Here is a 26,272-nt window from a genome sequence, read left to right on the forward strand (position 1 = left end):
TACACCCTAAATACTTTAGATCATAAATAATGATTTTATACCATTTGAATTCATCATCAGGCTGATTTTACCATTATTTTCCATACATTAGTTTTTCAACATATTTTTTTCTTTCTGCTGATATAGGATGACAAAATTATAATTGTCTTAAGACAACTCTCTTTAAATTGTCTATTTTAAGTAGTTTTGAACCACTATGTTCATTAATATCATAAAATTGTAGTTTCTAAACCCTTTAAACTTTAATACATGTTTATTTTTCTAAAAAACTTTAGCTTTAGTTCAGCATTGTTCAGTAAATTTTGGAAATAGGCAATAAATGATTTTGTATCTCAGAATTCCCAGTCAATCTCCACAACCTTAACATTCGAAATTTTTGTGTAAATTTCACCATACTTTTCCTTGGATACCACTCTTGGGTTTTTGCTAAGAATTGTTTCTGCATGTCCAAAGACATGGTTCACGGAGAGAAAACTATGTCCTCTATGAATGAAATGTAATAATACATTTTTGATGCTTGAATTTGAATAAAAAAATTAAATAACATTTGAAGATTTATGTTATTCTTATGTTGAGAAATACAGCTATCACTGAACAATCTCACAGTTTTCTTGTGCTGATCTGTTTTACTTAAATGGCAAAATAAGGCAGATGAAATGTTAATGCCTTCCTTACTTCCCTCCTCATCATTCACCTGAAGAAAGTTGGATTTAATTCATTCTCCTAAATCTGTTATACATAAGCAAATAGATGTTTAATGCCCTCAAGTAAGAAGCATCTTAAACTTTGTTTTGGAAAATTGTTTAATTTGTTGCATGTCAACAACTGCTAATTTACAATTTTTTCTTTAATAAAAGAAAAAATGCTCTTAACTAAGAATTTTGCTCTTAGCTTATGGATTCATTTTTCAGTCATAACATTTACTCGCTTTATAGTACCTGAAGTAATTTTTTATCTTCTGGTTGAAAACAGAGCAAAACAAATATTGCTCACAAAGTTATCTAAAGCATTTGTTGTACTTATTCACAAATATCAGTCTGAACACTGTGAAATGAACTTTGTTATCACTTTCTTTGCAGTTTTTATTTTATAGACTTCATGAAGCTTTTTAATGCTTAATGCAAAATGCAAATATAGATGCTCTGATTGTCTACTTTCTGAAGTTTTCAAGCTAGAGATAAACTCTAAACCTTTATTTTTTTGTTGATATTCAAATGGCTATTCTGTACTCTCCTCTTTTTTCTTCAACAAACTTGTACAACCTACTTCCACCAGCATCAGATGCAATAAAGTAAAAAGAAGAGATAGCATGCTACAATCCCATAGATTTTGATTTGTTTTTATTTGGGTTATTTGGCCCACATCAAATTATATTTTTAGTAACAATTAATGATGAGATAATAGAATCTTGTCACTGTTTGTCAGTAACTTTATACTTAACTTTTTAACATCTCAAGGCCTAACTTCAGAACACGATAATTTTTTATTTGAATGTTTATATGCAATGTACAAATTTGAACTTGCAATGCAAGATACCTCCTTAATTAAGCCTGTTAACCATTCCACCAGCTATTTGCTTCTTTCTTGTTCTGCAGTCATTTAAAATTCCAATTAACACATCTACTACTTCCTCCATTACAAAATATTTTTATTTTAGTAATAAACTCACAAAACCACACAGATCACAATAGATTATATTGAACAAAAATAAATATAACCAAGCTTTTGTTATTTTTTAGGCTGGTGTATTTTACTATTAATGAACAGCTGAAAGTCAGCTGACCAGTTTGGATACTTCCGACTGGTTGGTTGGAAGAAGTACTATTTGACTGAATACTGCAGTGGAAGACAACATTTTTTTTTAAATTGAAACGTCAATTTCTTTTTGAGTTTTAAAATGATAGAACATATGATTTGATTGAAAAATACTGTGAATTACAAATTTCTTTAATATGAAGAATATGAATATGTACCTACTCACCTCTTTTTTGGAGAAAATACGGTATAAATGTGTTTGCTCCTCAAACTTAGTTTCATTAGAAAACTAAGTTTTCAAATCTTTTCTGAAATATTATTAGATTTTTAAAATTTACCTAATCTACAATGAACACAAAATACAAATTTTGAACTTGAAGAATAAATAAAGTGTAAAGTTAGAATTCACAAACTGTTTGTTACATTACTTACTGTTCCAACATGTATCTGGTTCCTCATCACTTTCATCATAACAATCATACTTAAGGTCGCATGCTTTATTGGCATCAATGCATTGTGAATTCTTACATTGGAATTCAGTTTCTTTATTGCAGGGCATCGCATCTGAAACAAAATTTGTACACAGTTCAAAAGATTTTGTTTGAATTGAATGTTGCCTTCTACATTAATCAACATTAATTCAGTGGTTACCGAGTTAATATTAGTAGCAGAAAGTAGAATAAGGATGAAGTTGGAAAGGAGACATAATAATGTTAAAAATAATCTAAAAAAATTGAGTAATCAAAAGTAGAAAAAAAATTTCATTCACAAAATAAATTCATAATTGACAAAATTTTAATTCAGTACTTTGTATTGAAAAAATACCTTTTTAATTCATAAAATAAAAAAATAAAAACTAGTTGTAAATTATTATTTTTTAAATAAAAAAATTTGTTTCTTATTTTTTATGGGGTATCTTACTCTGGTGTATCTGTGTTTATCAATATTTAATAAGATAATTAGTGTTATCTTAATGATAATGAAAACTGACCAATTATCTTTTCTTTCCTTGCTAAATTTTCTATACATTGAAGTCTATTAGTTGAACTTTCTGCTATCAAATTCCCCCTGCAGAGGCATAATTTTTATAATTTAATTTATTGTTAAATGGCATCTGCTTACTCTTTATATGATAATGAAAAAAAATAAAAAAAGAGCATAAAATAAAAAAATCTGAGATTAAAAATATGTATGCATATTATTATTCTGAATAGTAATTTATAAAATAAATATCTATATAGTAAATATTTATGAACAGTAACTACCTTTTGCAATGTTACATCATTCAATTCTATCAGTTAATGCAACATATAACTTGTCCTGAAACTTTCTCAACAAACCAGTCACTCTCTATCTTTACTTGTTCTATCTCTACATGTTTCTTCTAAAATACCATTAATTCTTATAGTATTTTGTTCATTATTTTTAGTTTTCAGGGCTTTATGTATGTAAATTACTGTTGTATGTATACAACTTCCAAATTTTATTTTACAACTTTCCAAAAGTTTTTTCTATGACTTTCAGCGAGTTCATTTAATTAAACTTTTTGCTATGGTTCTTATAACATGTAAAGAATCCAAGAAGGATTCACTACATGTTTTTTTTTTTCATTTTTGTCTTCTCAATCTTTTCTGTCAAATTGGGTCATTCTCACTTAATTTCTTGGTTCAATTTTAGTGCTCTTCACTTCACCAATTTGATTTTGGTTAATTAAAAATTTAAATTTGGTCAATTTAAATTTTTAACACTTTCTTTCTGTAATAGGTGTACTATATACACTTCGTCACTGGTTTAATTCCTTTACTTTTTGAATGTGCTTTTTTCTACCTAGTGTAGATGCTAATTTTGGAAAAGAAAACATTTTATTTTTAAAAACCTCTTGTTGATTATTATTGCCAACATCACATGAACTAATTTGTAGCCTCTTGCTGATCAATTGTATTTATATATATTTATTTCCTTTTCAAAAAAAGCCTGTTTTACATTTTTAACTAGTTAAAGAAAACAAAATCTCTAAGCAGACATGCATAAGAGTTAATTATGCTCTTACCAAAATGTTTAACATAATTCTGGAAAGAAGCATTGCCCCTTCATGTATTTAGGGCTGCTAAAGAAATGATTTGATCAGTCTGGACTTTTCTATCTACCACTTACTGCAGCTTATAATCCATAGAAACTAATAATGTAAAGTCTTAAAAATTTATAATATTAATTAGCTGCATTATTCTGCCTACCAACTTTAATCCTACTGTTAACATGAATTAATTGTTCCTTTAGTGATAGAATGTGATATAAAATTGTCAGGTGAACTTGAATCTGCTTCAGAGAATGTATGTTATATGCTAAAAAATAAATTACAATGATAAAAGTAATTTTAAAATGTGAAGGGGAATTCTAGCTCACCCACATTTTGTAAATCGAAAGGTGAAGATGATACATTATACAACATTGACAACATAGGGAATTTTTAAATAGTTGTTAGGAAATGTAATTTTCTCTGACTGGTTTGTGGTCTAAGTAAGCAGAGCAATGAAAGTGCTCAGCTTTAGCCAAAAACTAAATAAATTAAATTTTAAATACATCTGTTTATATACAACAAATAAATTCTTCAATAAACAGTTTATTTTTATATGTTTTAGGTGGAATTAATTTTATGTCATCTAATTTATTTTTCAATGTATGCCTGATCTTGAGAAATAAATATCCCAGTTAAAAGTAAAAGTACTGCACAATTTAATGAAAATATTAAAGAACACAAAATATTAAATTACTAAATGAAACAACAAATTAAAATGATTGATATGAACTTTAAAACCTGAACAAAATTTGAAATTCTGAATAAAATTTAAAATGTATATTTAATAAATCTGAATATAAATTTTAAAGTTTTCTAGTCTCTTACCTTTGAAAACAGACTAGAAAACATAACTATTTCTTAAAAATGGTAATGATAAAATACAAAGATTAAATTGTTGCACATAAAAATACAACTACACATTGGCATTTTTATCTCCTTAATAATAAAGTTTTATATAAGCATAGATAGCTACAGTACAGTGTTTTACTTTCTTAAATTTTATTCTGGTTAAACTAGGAAATATTTTAACATGGATTGTAGAAATGAGAAGTTAATGATAACACTGTTCAACAATGATTTTGTTAAATAAGAGTGAATAACTGATTCATAATGTATTTTTTATGCTGATTTAAAATATGAAATCAGAATTCTTCTATCAGACTTAGTTTTTTTTAACTACCATTCTTATTTTCAGGTAGTATTATACATGAACTCCTTTAGCATAGCATTTTGTGAACTTATTTTATTATATTATTTATCAACTACACAGCTTTTTCTTATTTATTACAGTCCCTTAATAATTGTCACATTGATTTTTAGACATTAGTCATTATATTTATTATTTATACACTAATTATAATGAACAAGAATGTGACTCATTCTCCCTATTTTCATCTTGCTATAAACATATCATTCATGCATTAGTTATTTCTGTCGTTATTATATTTACTTATAAACCATTGTGCAGACTACAGATTTTAATTCTAATTCAAGTAAGCATTCTATTGAGTGAAAATTCAGTTTTGCAGCTGGCTTTTGTGTTTGCTGGTATATGTTGTTCAGTAAGTTGTTCACCAAGTGTATATTTATTAAATTAGTGTGTTTATAAAATGTTTCTTTTTAAACAATATTAGTTATTATAATGTATTAACAATGCCTCGCAGTTGGCATTACAATTTCTGCTACATCTGTGGTGAAGTAACAGTGAAGTCTCTGAAAAGAAATATAACTCCACTGATGAAAAGGTCACATGACCTATGTTTTGGATGTAATTTAGGTGATCAGGACAAATCATGGGCTCCTCATATTTGCTGTGCTTCTTGAGTAATATTGTTGACTGGTTGGCTAAATGGATCTCATCACACGCCATTTGCAATTCCAATGATTTGGAGAGAACCAATGGATCACACCACAGACTTTTGTGTAATAAAGATATCTGGGAAAAAAGCTAAAACTAGACGTACTGTTAAATAACCTGATATTCCCTCTGCCATCCAGCCAGTGCCACATAGCCTTCCATTTCCATAGAGCTTCCATTTCCAGTACCACCAGAAACATGGAACTTAGATGAAAATGAAAATCTCAAATCTTGTGCTGACATATCAGGCAATGAAGAAAGAGATCCATAATATTTAGAAAATAGATATACTGAACCCCAATTAGTTAATCAGTTAAAATTAAATGATCTAGTTCGTGATTTAAATTTAGCAATGAAACAACCAGAAATACTGGCATAAACACTGAAAGGATGGCATTTTTTACAACCAAACACTAAAATAAGTGCTTTCTGTGACAGACAGTCAGAATTTGAACATTTCTTCCATCAGTTCAATCAGTATAAAAATTTACTATACTGTAATGATGTGGACTCTTTAGTGGAAGCTTTAGGACCATCAAAGCACTTGAAGCACTTTGTCATAGCACTTTGTCAGGATGGTAGAACCATCCTGACAAATGGCAACATTTTATTGATTTGTCAAAGCTTAGTTTGAAAGCTGTTCTACTTCTCATTAAATACCCATCAATACCATTAGCATACACTGCTCATATGAAGGAATTTTATGAAAATATGATACTTGTGTTGAGCAGGATTCAGTAGGAGCAATATTTGTGGAGATCTGAAAGTAATAGCCCTTTTACTTGGACTGCAACTTGGATGCACCAAGTCCTATTGCTTTTTCTGCGAGTGGGACAGTAGGGATAAGAAAAACCATAACATAAAAGAGCAGTGCCAAAGAGAGAGGTACTGACTGCAGGAGAAAAGAATGTTGTCAGTCAGGCATTAGTAAAACCAGAAAAAGTTTATCCTCTACCACTACACATTAAGCTAGGTTTATTAAAAAAATGTTTAAAGGAATGGATTGTAATGGTGCAGGGTTTCAGTTTCTACAAAACAAATTCCCTAATATAAGTAATGCTAAAATAAAGGAAGGATAAATTTTTGGACTACAAATAAGTAAACTAATGAGTGATCTGGCATTTGCACAATGTTTGAATGACTTGGAGGTTACTCTATGGAAATCAATTCAAAATGTGGTAAACAACTTCCTTGGAAACCAAAAGGCCACACAGAACGTGTGAGTGAACTTCAAAACTACAGACAACTTGGGTATAACATGTCACTCAAAATCCATTTCTTACATTCACATTTGGATCTTTTCCCTAACAATCTCTTTGCTATCAGTGATGAACATGAACGCTTTCACCAGGAAATATCTACAATGGAAACATGACACCAGGAAAAATGGAACCTAAAAATGTTAGCCGACTACTGCAGAAATCTAAAGAGGGATATACGTACAGCAATTTATAGCAGAAAATACAAAAGAAATAGATTTTAGGTGAGTACAAAATACATGTAATATATTGTCAAAAGAAATTTCACTTACAAAGAAATTGAGTCCAATAGAAAAAATCTATTAACATATATGAAATTAGCAAAAAAAGTATTATAAGAATCACCCATTCACTCTCATTTAACAAAAAAAATTAAATTTTGTTGACCAGTGTAATTAATTGTATCTTGTAAATACATAAATAATGTTGATGGGCAATTTATTTGGGTATGAAGTTTAATTTAAGTTAAGTATATTATGCTAAACTATGTAGAGTAAAAAAAAAGTGTAAAGAAGGACAAAAATTATAATGTATGTAGCAGATTACTGAAGTTGAAAGAAACAAAGAAATAAACGATATAGAAAATTAAAGTATATAAGTAACCCACCGGCTTGGTCTAGTGTTTCCCAAATCAGCTGATTTGGAAGTCGAGTGTTCCAGCGTTCAAGTCCTAGTAAAGTCATTTATTTTTGCACGGATTTGAATATTAGATCATGGATATGGGGTGTTCTTTGGTGGTTGGGTTTCAATTAATGACAGATCTCAGGAACGGTCGAACTGAGACTGTAAAAGACAATTCATTTACACTGATACATATCATCCTCATTTATCCTCTGAAGTATTATCTGACAGGTAATTACCGAGGGCTAAACAGGAAAAAGAAAAGAGTATATAAGTAAATGGAAAAGTGTCACAAATCAGTAAAATAATTGACAAACAAACTGAACATAAAGGAAACAGAATAAATAAAGGTAATACAGAATTAGAGTATATAAGTAAATGGAAAGATGTAATAAATCGCTATAATAATTGACAAAAAATAATCTCATTACTTACGACAAAGTTCAGCATCTTCATCACTTCCATCTTGACAGTCTGCTGTCAGGTCACAGACTCTTTTATTATCTATACAAGCACCATCATCACAATGGAATTCACGTTCACCACAAGAGTGTGAAACTAAAATGAAAGAGAGAATTCCTTTAAAAGAAATATATCGTTTAAATAAAGTTAGAATCTAAACCTAACTTCCATATCAAATTATATTATTTTTATTTTTTAACTTTAATTACTAGTAGTATAGAAATCTGAGGTTCAACTACAATTTCTTTCTCTAAAATAATGATTCTTCAGCGGTTGAACCTCAGGATATATTTTCCAGGATGAACATATGTTTCTAGTTAAATTTACAAGGTGAAAGCGTGAATTTACTGCAAAATATATAGTAAAACACGGGTTTGAGATGCCTTCAAAATTATAACAAAGAACCAATAATAAAACGGCGGTTGAACCTCAGGGTCTCTTTCACGGGTTTCTTCGAATATACTAAAGAACGGCTACTTTCAATGACGAATGTGTGTTCACGATAAATTTACATATTCAAACAGTTGATTTATTGAAAAATTCATAGTAAAACATATGCTTGAGATGTACCATTAATTACATATTTTTGATGACGTCATTGGGATTCCCGTATAGTATACAGTTGTTGCACAATACAACTGTGATGCATCATGGGAATCCCGTTTCTTATAACATGACATCAGCTGTTATTCATTCTTTATATCGTTGGCCTTTGATATATACATTAAGTATATATAGCGAATGTTAACAGTAATACCGTATTAATTTATTAAAATAAAAGTTATTAATCAGAGAGCAAAAATATGAAATTCGAACGGTTAAGTTATCAAACGATTCTAACCCGTCTGACCATAATATACTATTCTGTTATAAAAATTTATCTAACGAATATGATTTAATTAGATTTTTAGATAACATACAAAATGGTACTGAACGTTTGTAAAAGAAGCACTCTCTCAGTGAAATTAATATTAAATTAAATTGTGAATATATAAAAAAAAAATTATATTCATTTCTCACCCAACAGGGATTTTAACAGATTTGAAGTCGGAAAACATACACTTTTGTGTTAACAATATATCGTATATTGATAGCGCTTTTAATGATTTAACTGAACAGTATTTTGAACTGAAACACAAACTAAAAATGACATTTCTGTTTCTGATTTGTTTTTGTGTATTGAAATTCCAAATGAAAAACAAGCAGTAGGTGGTTCTTTATTAGAATAATCGTGGAATGTTAGCGATAAAAATCATATAGATATTTATGCATTTTTAGTGTTTATGAAAGCAAAGGTATTTAATGTTATAGAAGTCCAAGCAGAAAAATATAAATGAAACAATATTAAATATTATATTGTTGAGGTGAAGAAATGTGTATATAATCATTACAATTTTTGTGAAGTCAATTTACATAGTAGCACTCGTTATGCGCTTAACGTTTGTGAAAATCAAACCAATTTGAACGAACAATACTTAGAAGATTATGAAAAAATTAACAAATATTTCGAAAGGTTTATTCAAATGGTAAGCGATTGGGTAATGAATAAAATACTGAGACTGGATATTTCTGTATCAGAATTCGATCCCCTTTATGGAGGAAACAGTACATATATTCCATTACCGATAGCTTTATTTAAGAAACATGCTGAAATAAATCTAATGAATGACAATCAAAAATGTTTCTTGTTGTGTATTCTACCCCTCTATTTTCTCAAAGTGGAGATCATTATCGAGTTTCTCTTCTATAAAAAATTTGAAAATCATTTAAACATAAAAGGAATAAAGTATCCAATTTGTGTGAAAGATATTGATAAATTTGAAGCTCAAAATCCAAATATTGCTGTAAATGTGTCGTATTATGATATTGAACGCGATCAAGAATCATTTAATTCTAATAATGTAAATGTAAAACGTGCAAGTAATAATTATAATCGAACAATTTTTATTTAGTTGTTATTATTAACTGATATTCAAGTAAATCGAAGTAATTATACACTATTACATATGGAAAATAAACATAACAGTTTATGAAGACTGTTAGGTGGTTTGAATAAAAGTCATAAAAAATGTGAATATTGTTTACATTGTTTTAAATCTTGGACTAGTGAAGATAAAGCGAAAAAAAGACTCGAAATGCATATTGAAGATTGTAAGCAAGGAAAGGTTCAGAGAATTAGAATAACGAAAGAATTGATCGGCGAGGGAGAAAAACGTAGACGTGGTAATATTGTATCATATAGAGATTATTCTTCAACCTTATGCGTACCTTTTGTTATATACGCAGATTTCGAATCGTTTATCATTCCAAATCATATCGCAAATCCTGAACCCGCCACCAGTAATACAACAAAAACAGACACTCATAAACCGTGTGGATATTATGTAATAATAGATGAAAACGGTTGTGTTGTACAAATTATTCAGAACAAGAACAGATGATCATAAAATAGTTGAGAAGTTTCTCATTGATTTATGTGAAAAATATGAGTATTTCGAAAAGGAATTAACAATTAGAAAAGGGTTTACTATGACCGCAGAAGATCAAGAAAGATTTAAAAAAGACACTAAATGTGTTATAATGTGTTGATGAGTTTTACAGTTGTGAGAATCGTGTAAGACATCATTCTCAAACTGGTTGTAGATTTATTGGTCCCTCATATGAAAATTGCAATTTAAATTGTAAATTCCTAACATTTATTCCAGTAGTATTTCATAATTTACGTGGATACGATTCACATCACATCGTATTAGCGATGAATGCGATGAAAGATACATTTTTAATTTCTTACCTCGCAAACAATCGTGAAAAGCTTATCTCTATAACGTTCAAGAATAAAATATCGTATCGATTTATAGATTCGTATCAATTTATATCTTTCAGCCTTGATGATCTGGCACACAGTCTATTTAATGTTAATTGTAAACTGACATTTAAACAAATAAAGACGTCATTGTTTAAAACAACATACTCTCAGTTTCGAAATGATATACTAAATAATCGTGATGACAAAATAGAGATAAATATGTGATGAACTTGGAAATTCAACGAAAAGGCGTTTATCCATATACGTATATTAAATCGGCATCTGCTTTCGATGAAACACAACTAACACCCATGGAAGCGTTTATGATGATTTAAAGCGCCAATACATCTACGAATGGGATTATAATCACGCGCAAATCATTTGGAATCGATTTCAAATTAAGACGCTCGGTGAATACTACGATTTCTATATGAAATTGGATGTCATGCTGTTGGCTGATGTATTTGAGAGTTTTCGTAATAAAATAATTGAAATAAACAATTTAGATCCGTGTCATTTTATATCTGCTCCATATTTATCGTGGTTTTAAGTCATCTGGACTACGAAAGTGTAATTAGAACTCGTTACAGATGTTGATGTGCATTTGTTTTTTGAAAAATACATTTGCGGTGGCATGTAAATGATTCCCAACAGTTATAATGTAGCAAACGATCCGCGATTAGAAAATTATGATAAAAATAATCCAATAAAATTAATTAAATATTATGATGTTAGATCTCTTTATGGGAAATGTATGATAGAACCGTTTCCTGTAGACGGATTCAGATTGTGTGATGAAAACGAAATTGAATATTTTTTCGTAAACCGTCTAAACGATGTAAAAGATGATGCGGAAACGGGTTATATTTTAGAAATTGATTTAGCTTATCCTAAACTCTTACACGACTCACAAAAAGATTACCCACTCGCACCAGAGAAAAAACCCATTCCCAATAATATAATTTCTCCGTTTCTCTCTGATTAAAAACGAATAGCGCGTAAAAAAATAATTGTGTACTTTGGAAGAAAAACACAAATACGTACAAATTCTACATACAGAACATTAAAATTCCATCTTCAACAGGGTATGGTGTTGTTAAAAATATATAGAACCGTTAGTTATAATCAATTTCCACGGTTGAAAGATTATGTTGAAAAAACTTTTAAAGTGTGGTGTAAAACAAAAGATGAGATTGAAAAAACGGTTTATAAGCTACTAATCAACAGTGCGTATGGAAAGACTATTGAAAATGTAAGAAAGCGAATCGATATGATTTGATCGATGACTTGATCAAAAAATTAAACCCTAGTCCAAGAGTTAAACATTATTATATTTACGGAAATGATGTAGTTGGAATAACAATGCTTAAGAAAAATATAAACTTAATAAACCCATATATGTGGGTTTATCAGATTTAGCAAAATTAATCATTTACGATTATCATTACAATTATTTTTCACCTAGGTGCGGCCATGAAAACATAAAAATTTTAATGACAGATACAGATTCATTATATACTCAATCACACTCGAAGATGAACATTTTGATTATTTCGGGGGAAGGAAATATTTGATTGAAAATAATCGAAATATTTACGCACAGAGTAAATATAGATATAGGGTGAAGCAATAGGGTAATACGATTACAATAGCGATATGGCAATAAGAATAGGGTGAGATATACGGTGAAGGGTGAGGCAATCTATGAATTTGTTATGTTAAGAGAAAATGTATTCCTTACTTTGGGTAAGAAATGAATGAGGTTTTTATAAAAAAAAGAAAAAGGCAAGGGAATTAAAAACGGTTCTCGTATATTTCATAAAGATCATAGTTTGATCATGTTAGATCACAATCTATATAAATATTATTTGTTTAATAGAAATGTTTTACATTCCACATCAAAATGATTACATGGTTTTAATCATCAAATTTACCCGATTGATCAATGTAAAACATCTATCTGTCCATATGATGATGAAAGATTTGTGTTAGCAAACCTCATTGATACACTTCCGTATGTTCATAAAGAAATCGATGAATATATGGTGAAAAGAAGAAAAAAATATTAGTTTACAACGCGATCGATTTATTATTTTTTTATATAGCCTAGTTTAGTTTGTTCTACAACTAGATCGTATTTTATTTTTTTCTACTACCCAACAATTACGATAATAATGATAATTATGTCCATTAGACAGTTTTTTCAAACCATTATATGTTACATAAACTTCTTTAGAATTACCAATTTCATTGAAATCTGATAGTGTAAGATCATTAAATCTGCGGTAAAAATACTTTTCCGAAACCTTCAATCGATGCAATAATTGAATCACCATTTTATGTGTTTTTAAATTCCATTTTTTAAGCTTTATATTGTTGATTCACCTTCATTTCACTAATGTTTTTAATATTATTACAATAATTTTTTTTTTTTTTGTCCAGTCATTTGACTGGTTTGATGCAGCTCTCCAAGATTCCCTATCTAGTGCTAGTCGTTTCATTTCAGTATACCCTCCACATCCTACATCCCTAACAATTTGCTTTACATATTCCAAACGTGGCCTGCCTACACAATTTTTCCCTTCTACCTGTCCTTCCAATATTAAAGCGACTATTCCAGGATGCCTTAGTATATGGCCTATAAGTCTGTCTCTTCTTTTAACTATATTATTCCAAATGCTTCTTTCTTCATCTATTTGCCGCAATACCTCTTCATTTGTCACTTTATCCACCCATCTGATTTTTAACATTCTCCTATAGCAACCACATTTCAAAAGCTTCTAATCTTTTCTTCTCAGATACTCCGATTGTCAAAGTTTCACTTCCATATAAAGCGACACTCTAAACACACACTTTCAAAAATCTTTTCCTGACATTTAAATTAATTTTTGATGTAAACAAATTATATTTCTTACTGAAGGCTCGTTTAGCTTGTGCTATTCGGCATTTTATATCGCTCCTGCTTCGTCCATCTTTAGTAATTCTACCTCCCAAATAACAAAATTCTTCTACCTACATAATCTTTTCTCCTCCTATTTTCACATTCAGTGGTCCATCTTTGTTATTTCTACTACATTTCATAACTTTTGTTTTGTTCTTGTTTATTTTCATGCGATAGTTCTTGCGTAGGACTTCATCTATGCCGTTCATTGTTTCTTCTAAATCCTTTTTACTCTCGGCTAGAATTACTATATCATCAGCAAATCGTAGCATCTTTATCTTTTCACCTTGTACTGTTACTCCGAATCTAAAATGTTCTTTAACATCATTAACTGCTAGTTCCATGTAAAGATTAAAAAGTAACGGAGATAGGGAACATACTTGTCGGGAACATCCTTGTCGGACTCCCTTTCTTATTACGGCTTCTTTCTTATGTTCTTCAATTGTTACTGTTGCTGTTTGGTTCCTGTACATGTTAGCAATTGTTCTTCTATCTCTGTATTTGAACCCTAATTTTTTTAAAATGCTGAACATTTTATTCCAGTCTACGTTATCGAATGCCTTTTCTAGGTTTATAAATGCCAAGTATGTTGGTTTGTTTTTCTTTAATCTTCCTTCTACTATTAATCTGAGGCCCAAAATTGCTTCCCTTGTCCCTATACTTTTCCTGAAACCAAATTGGTCTTCTCCTAACACTTCTTCCACTCTCCTCTCAATTCTTCTGTATAGAATTCTAGTTAAGATTTTTCATGCATGACTATTTAAACTAATTGTTCTGTATTCTTCACATTTATCTGCCCCTGATTTCTTTGGTATCATTACTATAACACTTTTTTTGAAGTCTGACGGAAATTCCCCTTTTTCATAAATATAACACATCCGTTTGTATAATCTATTAATCGCTTCCTCACCTGCACTGCGCAGTAATTCTACAGGTATTCCGTCTATTCCAGGAGCCTTTCTGCCATTTAAATCTTTTAATGTAATAATTTAAACTATTCAATTTATCAAAGATATTAGACATTTTTTATGATTCCATATATAAAAGTAACAATATTTAAAATCAACATTTTATTTTTGTTAAAAAAATAATTGTTTTATTTATAGATTAAAAAATGAGTTTAATAGATGTGTGTTATGAACAGATTAAACATAACTATTCGTATGGCATCTTTGGTGATTTTAAGCTAATTGTTGATACAAATACGGGTTTTTTAATGCGACTAAGTTGTAAAGATGGCGGGAAACTATTTAAAAATTGGTTTCGTAATAAAGAAACAAAGAATCAATTGAATTTTACAATAATAAATCCGAGGCTTTTTATAATGTTAAAGGTGATAATAATGATGAATTAACTAAAATTATTACCGGTACATATGTTTATAAGAAATTATTACTTTATCGCTTCGTAGTAATCACAAGAGTTTTACAATAAATTTTATAATAGAAGATTATTTCATCAAAGATTTTAAATCATATCAAAACAATAATATTCAGAAATTCAAACGATAAGATTAGAAAGAATGAATGCGCTATAGATAATAAAGACACTTCAAATGATCGCGCTACACCCTGGGTTTGTTTTTCCAAAATCGACAAAAATGTACATTATTTTAATAGCATAGGTGATGCTCATCCTCCTCCAGAATTAATAAATTATTTCAGGAAATCTAATGTAACGTACAATTATACTAGTTACCAAGCCAATGATGATGTAATTTGTGGTCGATTATGTTTAGAGTTTTTATGTGAATAAATTATGTTTTTGATTTTTTTTTTTCTATATAGATATGTCGTGTCTTATTAATGATTGACGGTAACAGTTCAATTATTAAGAAATAATTTTCTCCGCCTATCAACCTTTCAAAAGGTCAATACGAATTGGGCTTAAAATGGCTGATGACCGCCAACACTATTCCGAATGTGAAAGAGAATAAAAATAATAAATTGTGATACGCGTTCGATAAGGATGTTAAAAATAATAATTATGCATTTACAAAGAAAATATAACAATACCGACGGGTAGTTATGAAATCGAAAATATCGGTGAATATATACAGAACGAAATGAAAGAAAAATTAAAAACATCAATACGTTACAATGCGAAATTAAAAGCACTGTATGGATAGATTTTTCGGATACAGATTACAGCATCGGCAATGGTTCGAGAATTCTCAAACCGAATATAACACATTTTTCAGATAAAATAATAAATATCGCTCCTGTAAATGTAATACGTGTAAAATGTAATATTATTTCGGGTAGTTTTAGAAATGAAGATCAAGATCGTATTTTATATGAGTTTCCGCTGAGTGCAGACCCCGGTGAGATGATTGTAGAATATCCATTTTATATTGAATTTCTACCGGTAAATGTGAAAGAAATTTACGATTTAGTTATATCATTGACCGTTGAAAATGATAATTTATTAAATCTTCGCGGCGAACAAGTAAACATTTTGGTATTGAAAGAATCTAAATAAACCTTTGTAATTAAATTTTTTTTTTTTTTTAAATATAGGTCTTTTCTTTTTCCTGTTTAGCCTCCGGTAACTACCGTTTAGATAATTCTTCAGAGAATGAATGAGGATGATATGTATGAGTGTGAATGAAGTGTAGTCTTGTACATTCTCATTTCGACCATACCTGAGATGTGTGGTTAATTGAAACCCAACCACCAAAGAACACCGGTATTCACGATCTAGTACTCAAATCCATGTAAAAATAACTGGCTTTACTAGGACTTGAACGCTGTAACTCTCGACTTCCAAATCGGCTGATTTGGGAAGACGCGTTAACCACTAGACCAACCCGGTGGGTTTTAAATATAGGTCTGCCGCTCGACTTCGTAACTGAAGAAGAAACGTTTCATGATAAAAAAATAAAGTTTCAAATTGGCAAAATAAAACGTAGAGATTAAAATCTCTAGGATTTAAATTCGTTAATAGGAAACTTAAAGCATCAATATGTTATAGAGATAAAAAATTAAATTTTTATATATAGAATGTATAAGATGAATTATTTAACAGTCAATAAAGTAGCGCTTCAGATGATTCCCTAACAAATAATCAACTAACAATCATTATTTCTTAGCGAATAAAATTGATAAAAAGATTAAAATCCCTGTAAATCAACCAGATATGTACATTGTTTCGGGTGAAAGTTATCCGATTGTTTTTGGTAAACTAATCGGTGGAAACGGAAAAATCTACTACTTCGAAATTAGTTAATTTTCCGGTCGCCTTTTTATTCCGAGCTAGACGATATCTTACCAACGCACAAGAAATAGCGTCCGTAAGAAATGTAGGCGTGACCACTATTATGAAAAATGCTCTTTTAATGATAAACTCTCTACTTCCATTGGCCGAAATAGCCGGACTGATCAGTGGAAAAAATAAAGTCGATTTAGATGAGAATGGTACTTTTAATTTATGCATACCGTTATCAATGTTGTTAGATTTCGCCGAAGATTATTAAAAAAAAATCATAAACAATATACAGGAATTAGTATTGTGGCGATTTGGTAGTGATATAAACGCGATACGCGCTAAGGTTCCCGACCATAAATCTATGATAGAATTAACAGATAGGTATATGGGTTATTCCATATTTAAAAATCGTTCCTGAATTTGAATTTTTTTTTTCCGTACGAGGAGGAAAATGCTCTACCAGCCGCCGCCACGCCCGCTCTGACGACAGTGCTCTTACCCGCTAAAAAACCTCCCCCTCTAGTCACGCAGGAGACATACCTAATCCGCATGGTATGTATACAGCCCTTGGGCAATCACTCGGGCGCTCTTGTCACCAAATTAGAATAGCCAGAGCGACATCCGCAGTGGATCATCGGTGAACGAAGACTCAGAGGATCCCTCGCCGCCCACCCCTTAAAGCTGACCGCCCATAGCCATCCGGCATCGGTCTCTCCGCCTCAGGTCAACTGCAGTCTTCAAGCCTGCCTACTCCTCTCCTCTGCTGCCTTGTTTCTAATTATGGCTGACACCGCAGTCGTTACTCTCGTCCAAGCATCTTTACCATCCAACATCACACCTATGACATTATCCACATTTACTGCGCCGTGGCCCATCATAGCAGCCCTCAAGTTTCTCCACCTCGTGCATGAGAACACTACATGTTCTGCCGTATCCTGGTTCCCACAATCATAGTAGCATCTCGTGGTACTCCTACTCATACGGTACAGGTAATCTTGAAAGCACCCGTGCCCTGATAGAAACCGGGTGAGCTCGTCATTGGTATCACCGTGCTTCCTCTCTACCCAGCTCCTGACGTCACTGTGAGCAGATGTGTCCACCGTCCAGTCTCCGCCACATTCCACCTATCGTTCCAAGCTCTTTGATCAACAGCCACTTTCCTTTCACTCCCCGAAGCAATAGAATGTCTCATCCTGGCCTGCAGATCAATCGGTGGCACACCAGCTATGACTGGACGCCGCTTCGGTACCTATCGTCCGGTAACCTGCGGTAACCCACAGATTGAGCCTTCAATATATTGAAGAGGAAATAGAAATCTGAAATATTAATTTACTTCACATAAACTTATTGTCTACTTTGAAAAGAATATCATTAAAATAGTACTTTATGTGTAGTGAGATCATTTCTTCGGAGATATTAAAAAAAACTTTCATATTGTCAGTGCAGTACGAGATGCACATGTCTTGTATGATTTAACTACAATAATACTCTATATAAGAACTCTAGGTAGCCCTGAATAACAATTAAAAAAATAACAGTGTTTGCAAACAGACTACACTGAAATTGAATCATGAATATAAGGCTTGTAGCACATTGCAAAACTTGGTAACATAGGATCACAAGAACTTGTATCTTACTGGAAAATTCAAAACAAAAAACTGATGCAGTAAATAGATTAGATTGTAGACATATTCTTAATTTCATCATAAATAGCTCGCTTATCTTCCCATGTTCAAATTTTTTTAGTCAGTGTAACTTAATCTAATAATTTAAGATTTTACGTATAATAATGGATAAACTCAAAAAAATTTTCAACTTTAAATTTATCAATAACTGAAGAATCTTTTACTTTTTTCAGATGATTTTACCTCCTAAGTAGTTAGTCTAATGCTAATGTAAAGAAAATGTTTATGAAAAAGTAAAAGTAACATCTGTTTACCTTTCAAATGCACAGGCTGAAAATTAGAGAATTTACATCCATTGAATGTATTGTTTGTGTTTGCATATTTTTGCCTTCATAATTTTATTAATATAAGATGTTACAGAATTAAAATATTTCAGTGCAAGTAAATACAGCTTGTCTAAGGGATTACAGAGCAATCTAAATGGTATTAGAAAGATGAGAAGAAGTGTACGTAACCAATTAACGATTAAAAATAATAATTGTTCCTGCAAGTAACTTTATCTAATAATATAATTTAAAAAAAAATGTTTTATGTATATTTAAGCCTTATTCTTTATCAAATGGGCCAATTTGATGATCCTTTTTTTATTTTGTAGAGAAAATTTTTCTGGTCTTGCCATTTTACATTCTTCCATTACTTAATTTAAGTGAAAAATTATTTTAGTAAAACTTATATAACTTTCGTAGGTGATTTAAAGGAAGTTTTCATTATTTTGTTTATATTAGAATGGCTTAGTATTGGATAGATAAAGGTAAATAACACACAACCTGACATTATTATTATGATATAATTTCTGTGTGAAAATTAAAAAAAATTATAATAACAAAAATAAAGCACATTCTCATATTCTGAAGAGTGTAAAAATATATTCTGAGAGTAAAAATGACTACAGAGCTCAAGCTCTGTAGTCATTTTTACTATCCCTTCATTACTTATTTCTATTTATTTTTATTAAGCTTTTTTTTATTAATTAATTATGTATAATGCTGCTTTGATCAAATTTTTACCATGGTTTTCTTAGACTCAACTGTATAAGCTGGGGTGGTTTCCTTTTCTTAATTAATGGAGTATTCCTGAGATGATCAAATGTATCATTATGGAAATAACCTATGAATATTTTATACAGTGTATTACTACTGATTTGAATAAAATATTTATTTAAGCAACTTGGGTTAACCAGATGAGTAGAAGAGACAAAAATATTAACACTTCTTATAGTGATTAATAAAATATCTTGGAGTAAAGAACTTTGTTATACTCACAACATTTGTCTTTCCTTTCATCACTTTTATCTACACAATCTGGATGTTTATCACATATTAAGTTATCGTGAATGCATTGGCCATTTTCACAACGAAACCATCCCTCTGGACATGTTCTGTTTTCTAAATTAAAATCAAAGATTAAGAAATCAGTTTAAATATAATATTGTAATAAAAAAAAATAAACAAATTTATACATCTAAAAACGTATGTAAACAAATTACAATCCAGCAAAATAAAAAACTGGAGTTTGACCTATTATAATTTTATAAAAAAATTGGATAACAATTTAAAGCTTGTTCTATTAACCATTATTCAGTTATGAATTCATTTAAAGAAACATATAATTTTTCTGAAAAAAATTGTAGTAAAGTATGATATACTGCATTTTCTTTCTATGCAATTTCAAGGCTGGATAATTTTTTTTTTTATATTGTTAACAAACGTTAAACATAAACTTATATCTTTACTACGGACAAATATCAACTTTTTTATAGAAAAATAAACATAGACTTATCTTGAAATGTAATTTTTTTACCTAAGTCTCATACATTTGGAACGTTTAATAATTACTTTTAATCATAAATTTAATTAAATTATTAATATTTTTGTTTTTTAATCAGAGTTTTAATAAGTATCCAGTAATAATATAACTAACAAATTCAATTGAGAAACTTATTTCATAATGACAGAGAAAATACTAAACTAAATAATGATGAATACTGATATCTAACACATAAATTTTTAATTTCATATAAATTCTGTGTTAATCTTATTATGAAACAGTAAGATTTCATAATAAAAGATGAGTAAATATTTTTTCTGCCTCACATCATGTGTAACAATGATAAAAAGCTTCTTTCATGTGTTCAAACGTATGTATGATATTAATCATTGTATATAACAATTCCATACAAATCTCATTGTAAAAAGATATTTTTTTGTGGTATATAACAAATTTATTGTTTATTAAACCTACAAAATTGTGTTTAGTGAGGTTAAATTTTGTGTTTACATTAATGTTCTCAAACATTACTAGAGATTCAGTTCTGGGACCTGTGTATTCAATTTTTTAGACCAAGCATCATATGAGCCTCAAATTTACCCTTCTAACAAGAATACATCAATTTTGGAGTTTAATAATACTGAGTTAATAATGAAGAAATGCCCGTGTGTGTCATTTGCTCAAAAATTTTGGCAGCAGACAGCATGAAACCCCAAACTTAAATGACATTTGGAGACACTTCATAGTGAGTAAAAAAACTTCATAGTGTTAAAAAAACCTGAGAATTCTAAAAATTAAAATTGAAATCATATGAAAAACAAACAACATTTTAAAAAAACTTTGTCCTTGAATGAAAAAGCTTTATGTGCCTCTTACAAAGTTTCATATACAATAGCCAGATGTAAAGCGGTTCACACCACTGGGTAAGAGCTTATTTTGTCAGCTGCAATTGAGATTGTATATACTATATTTGGAGATAATTTTGCCAAAAACAACTGTAGTCCATAACTCTATCAAATGATAATGTTGCCAGTCGAATTGGTGATGTAGCTGAAGATGTGCAGTATCAGTTTTTCAAGAAGTTGCATGACAAATTATTTTCAATTCAGCTTGTTGAGGTAGCAATTGAGCTTGATCAGGTATCAGTAAAGATGCTCATTTCGTTGTCTAAATTTGACTTTGTGATGGCATGAGAGTAGCTGTGATTTTGCAAACCATTAGTACTCAAAGCAACAGCATTTGCATTATTTGCTCTCTTAAATGATTTTATAAACAAGGTAAACGGAGTGGAAAGATTGCATCAAATATGCACTGATTGTGCTTGTTCAATGTCTGGCAGATTCCAAACACTTGTGAAGCAAAAATCTCCACAGTGTATCTGGACACATTGCATGATCCACAGAGAAGCTCTGGCTTCCAAAGAAATGAGTCCTGGTCTGAATATAGTGGTGACAGTTGTAACCGTAGTAAATTATATAAAAATGGGATCACTAAAATCAAGAATCTTTTCTGCACTTTGTAAAGATATGGGTGCATTACATTCAGCATTACTATTTTATTGTGAGGTATAATGGTTATCACGTGGGAAATTATTACATGTTTATGAATTAAAATATGAAATCCCCATTTTTCTAGAAGAGGTTTTTTAATAGCTCAATACTGATACAATCCTATTTATAAGTGAATTATATCAATGTAAATGTCTATTTTATTATATATTATGTCAGCTGAGAAGTTTCAAGATGGTTTATTTGTGATGGAATTGAGCTACTTGGGTGATATATTCAAGAAATTAAATTCCTTAAGTCTTCAACTCCAAGAAGCAAATACACATATGTTGGATACGAGTGATAAAGTTAATGATTTTTTAGAAAATTGGAATTGTGAAGCAGAAATTTAAAGTAAAAACCCCTAGAAATGTTCACAAATGTGTTAAAACTTACAAGGCTGATGAACAACATGTGCAAGTTGTTTTTGTCATTGAAAATCATTTAGCCATGCTGACAAAGAATTTAAAAAAGTAATTTCTTGCTGACAACAGCTTGGTAGCAAGTTACGAGTGGATTAGGAATCCATTTCAAAATACTCCCAAAGGATTCTCAACTGCCGAGGAAGAAATCTTAGATTTCACGGCAAGTGATGAAATTAAAAGATAATTTAGTAATAAATCACTCTTTGAATGTTTGTCAGAGGTGGATGATGAGTTTTCTGCACTGAAAACAAAAGCATTTCGTGTACTATTACCATTTTCAACATCCTATCTTTGCAAAACTGGATTTTCTGCACTGGCTGCTTTAAAGACCAAATATAGATCTTAGCTAAATATAGAAAAAGAACTCAGAGTGTCTACTGCTAATATTAAACCTTCCTTTAAAAAATTTGCTTTGCAAGACAGGCCCAAGGGAGTCACTAATAATTATTAAACTCATATTTAAATTACTATTGATAAGTTAATTATTAATAATATTTTCTTTTCAAGATGCTGACACCCCCCCCCCCCCAATTATTTAGTGTTATCACTCTGCACAAGTTGAGAAACAATGTCATAATATAAGACCTATAGTAATTTTTAATTAGTAAATAAAAAAACTCATGGAGATATTCTAAAAATGTATTCTGTTTGAGTATCAATCAAAATAAAATAAAAAATCTTTAATAAAAAAATGTTAGGTGAGAAATTCGATCATAAAAGATTAGTGAAACTGATTAAGAGACTGCAAATTTACTTTAGGAAAAAATAGGTTTTTTAAAAGAAATCATTGTCCCATTGTTCAAAGAGATATTGTGAAAGTTTTAAACAAATTTGTTTACAAACATTGTCCTAAAATGGATATGTTATTTTAGTATTCTGAAAATACTTCAATCTAATATGAATGATGAACATTAAATAAATTAATTCCTTACTTAGAACAACCCCATCTCCTTACCTTTTAATGTTGCAGTAAACATAATTCTAATGAGGCCAACATAGTTCAGACTGAGAACTATGACTCTTGAAGGACTACTGTTTTCTTTAAATCGTTATGTTCTCTTAACATTACACTCATACTGTAAATGTTCTCTTTACATCATATTAAGGACTTTTTAGAACAGTTTCAAGGTAGTATTGTACTTTTGTATTTAAAGTTATTTATTTAAAAGTAGGTACTATGCAACTAACTCATACTTGTTACATTTAATCATGTAAATTCTGCTAATAATCAACATAAATACGATAGGCAGTCTCTCATACTTGTAAATGATGTTAGGTTGTGCTCTGACCTCAAAATAAATTTGATGTGTGTATAAACATAAAAATTCTGTCCATCAAAATAATACAATTAGCAACCCATAGAACCTTGTCCATTCAAACAAATCCTTATTGAGAAAAATTAACTTATTTTTATTTTCAGATTTTTTTATAGTTTCATAATTAGACAAGAAATATATATCTTTCTAAGACATAATCAATTAAATTGGGGTTAAAATGATTAATACTAATATTGTATTAATAACAATGATTCATACAAATAGCTTAGTAGATATTATAAATTTAGTAGTAATATTATTGTATTTTTTTTTTTTTGTCTTCAGTCATTTGACTGGTTTGATGCAGCTCTCCAAGATTCCCTATCTAGTGCTAGTCGTTTCATTTCAGTATACCCTCTACATCCTACATCCCCAACAATTTGTTTTACATACTCCAAACGTGGCCTGCCTACACAATTTTTCCCTTCTACCTGTCCTTCCAATATTAAAGCGACTATTCCAGGATGCCTTAGTATGTGGCCTATAAGTCTGTCTCTTCTTTTAACTATATTTTTCTAAATGCTACTTTCTTCATCTATTTGCCGCAATACCTCTTCATTTGTCACTTTATCCACCCATCTGATTTTTAACATTCTCCTATAGCACCACATTTCAAAAGCTTCTAATCTTTTCTTCTCAGATACTCCGATTGTCCAAGTTTCACTTCCATATAAAGCGACACTCCAAACATACACTTTCAAAAATCTTTTCCTGACATTTAAATTCATTTTTGATGTAAACAAATTATATTTCTTACTGAAGGCTCGTTTAGCTTGTGCTATTCGGCATTTTATATCGCTCCTGCTTCGTCCATCTTTAGTAATTTTACTTCCCAAATAACAAAATTCTTGTAAAATTATTGTATATAGCTTGTTTTTTCTTGTATTTCACCCATTTTTTGTTATTAGCAGAAAATGAATGTTAATAAAAAATGTAATAAGGTCTACATTTGTTTGGATATTTTTCACATTATAATGGGCTGTTAAAAAATGTTATTGCAATCAGTTAAGTAGAATTTACTAATAGGAAAAAGGTTTGCTGAATCTATCATAGTCCAATTTTTTCTAAAACACTTTAGGCAAGGGTTGGAAATCTGCATTTGTTAAATTTAAAAATAGTTACACAATCCAATAATTTGACTCATTTATTCACCAATGAAAAGTAAACATAATAAGGTATATGTTAAGTGATTCTGTAATTTAAAAGTAATGTAAAGTAGTATTTATTGAACCTTGATCTGCACTTCACAATTGACATCTCCAGTAAGTATTTGTTTCTTTTTTATTTGAAACAATTAAAGGATTTATTTGGTGAATAATAAATGTAAGAAGTAAGTTTGAATGCTGCATATTAATTGCTTTTAAATTAATTTGAATACAGAATTAGAATATTAAGTAGGAGCTGTTCAAGAATCTCTCAAAATAATCTTAATGGGAGAGTTTACGTGTATTGTGAAGGAGTTGTAAGGATTTGCAGAAAACAGCATGTGTTTTATCATTTTGTTTTCCGACTGATAAATTTTATCCTCCATTAAAACCATGTTTAATCTTATGATGAAACAAATTATTTTAGCTTTGTTTTCAAAAATAATAATTTTAATAATTTAAGGAAAATAACAACATTCACTGAATCTCTTTAAAAAAAGTTGTAATTAAATTTTCATGGTTTTTAATTTTGATCCTCTAGTCACATATTCCCATGAATACAAAGGTATCACAACAATGAGAAAATTGAAAATGATAGAAAAATACAACTGCTTTATTTAGTATGTCCATTAACAAATATTAAATGAAAATACTTTGTAAATATCTAGTTAAAATCTTATTGAAATATTTTTTAGTAAATTTAATTTTAATATTCAAATGAAAATAATCATCAAGAACTAATTCAGTACAAATAAAAATAGAAAAAATGTTAGAACTTGATCCATCCATTCTACATAAGGGTAATGAGGTTTAAAATGTATGTTTTTACAAATAAATAATAAGATAACTGGATAATCACTATACAAAAAATGTTCTTGCACTCAATAGTTCAGATTATTTAGTAAACAGAAACAAATGTAATTTTGTTTGTAATGAGTTGTAATTACATTAGTTACTTACTACAATAAAAAATATCTTCATCACTTTTATCTGCACAGTCATAAATGCCATTGCATACCCAATAAGGATGAATACACTCTTCAGAATTTTCACATTGATGTGTACCTGAACGACAGTATTCTTTTTCTGTAAAAGAAATTTATAAAAGATTGTAAAGTATACAAAATGTGCACGCTTATATATCCACACACATACACACACAAATATATATATTATTTATAAATTGCATATATTAATAAATATTATAAATTATATATTAATTTATAATAGATATATAATTTTTTTTTCTCAGTACCTTCCATATCCAATTAAAATGTGATACATGGTTATTACTTCGATTATTTAATATGTGAGTATAAATACAGGTAAGACTTTAATTACTGTTTTATTAAAATTACAAACTTCAGCAAACTAAACCTTAGAAAACTCAATTATGACATT

The 26,272-nt window shown here is 29.7% G+C and overlaps 1 protein-coding gene across 7 annotated transcripts in view; it reads right to left on the reverse strand.

Moving 5' to 3' along the window:
- Positions 1 to 26,272, reverse strand: part of LOC142329691 (uncharacterized) — a 135,027-nt gene that overhangs the window by 47,621 nt on the left and 61,134 nt on the right. For all 7 annotated transcript variants that reach the window (XR_012757616.1, XR_012757623.1, XM_075374682.1 and 4 more), the window contains 4 exons: positions 25,832 to 25,957; positions 19,934 to 20,056; positions 8,006 to 8,128; positions 2,188 to 2,319 (listed from right to left, as the gene is read on the reverse strand). Coding sequence is in view for 5 of the 7 variants with exons in the window: in XM_075374682.1 (XP_075230797.1) it covers positions 2,188 to 2,319; positions 8,006 to 8,128; positions 19,934 to 20,056; positions 25,832 to 25,957 (504 nt within the window). In the remaining 2 variants the exon portion in view is untranslated. The remainder of the gene's footprint in view (positions 1 to 2,187; positions 2,320 to 8,005; positions 8,129 to 19,933; positions 20,057 to 25,831; positions 25,958 to 26,272) is intronic.

This window comes from Lycorma delicatula, chromosome 1, assembly GCF_047948215.1.
Source record: "Lycorma delicatula isolate Av1 chromosome 1, ASM4794821v1, whole genome shotgun sequence".
In the NCBI taxonomy this organism is placed as follows: domain Eukaryota; kingdom Metazoa; phylum Arthropoda; class Insecta; order Hemiptera; family Fulgoridae; genus Lycorma; species Lycorma delicatula.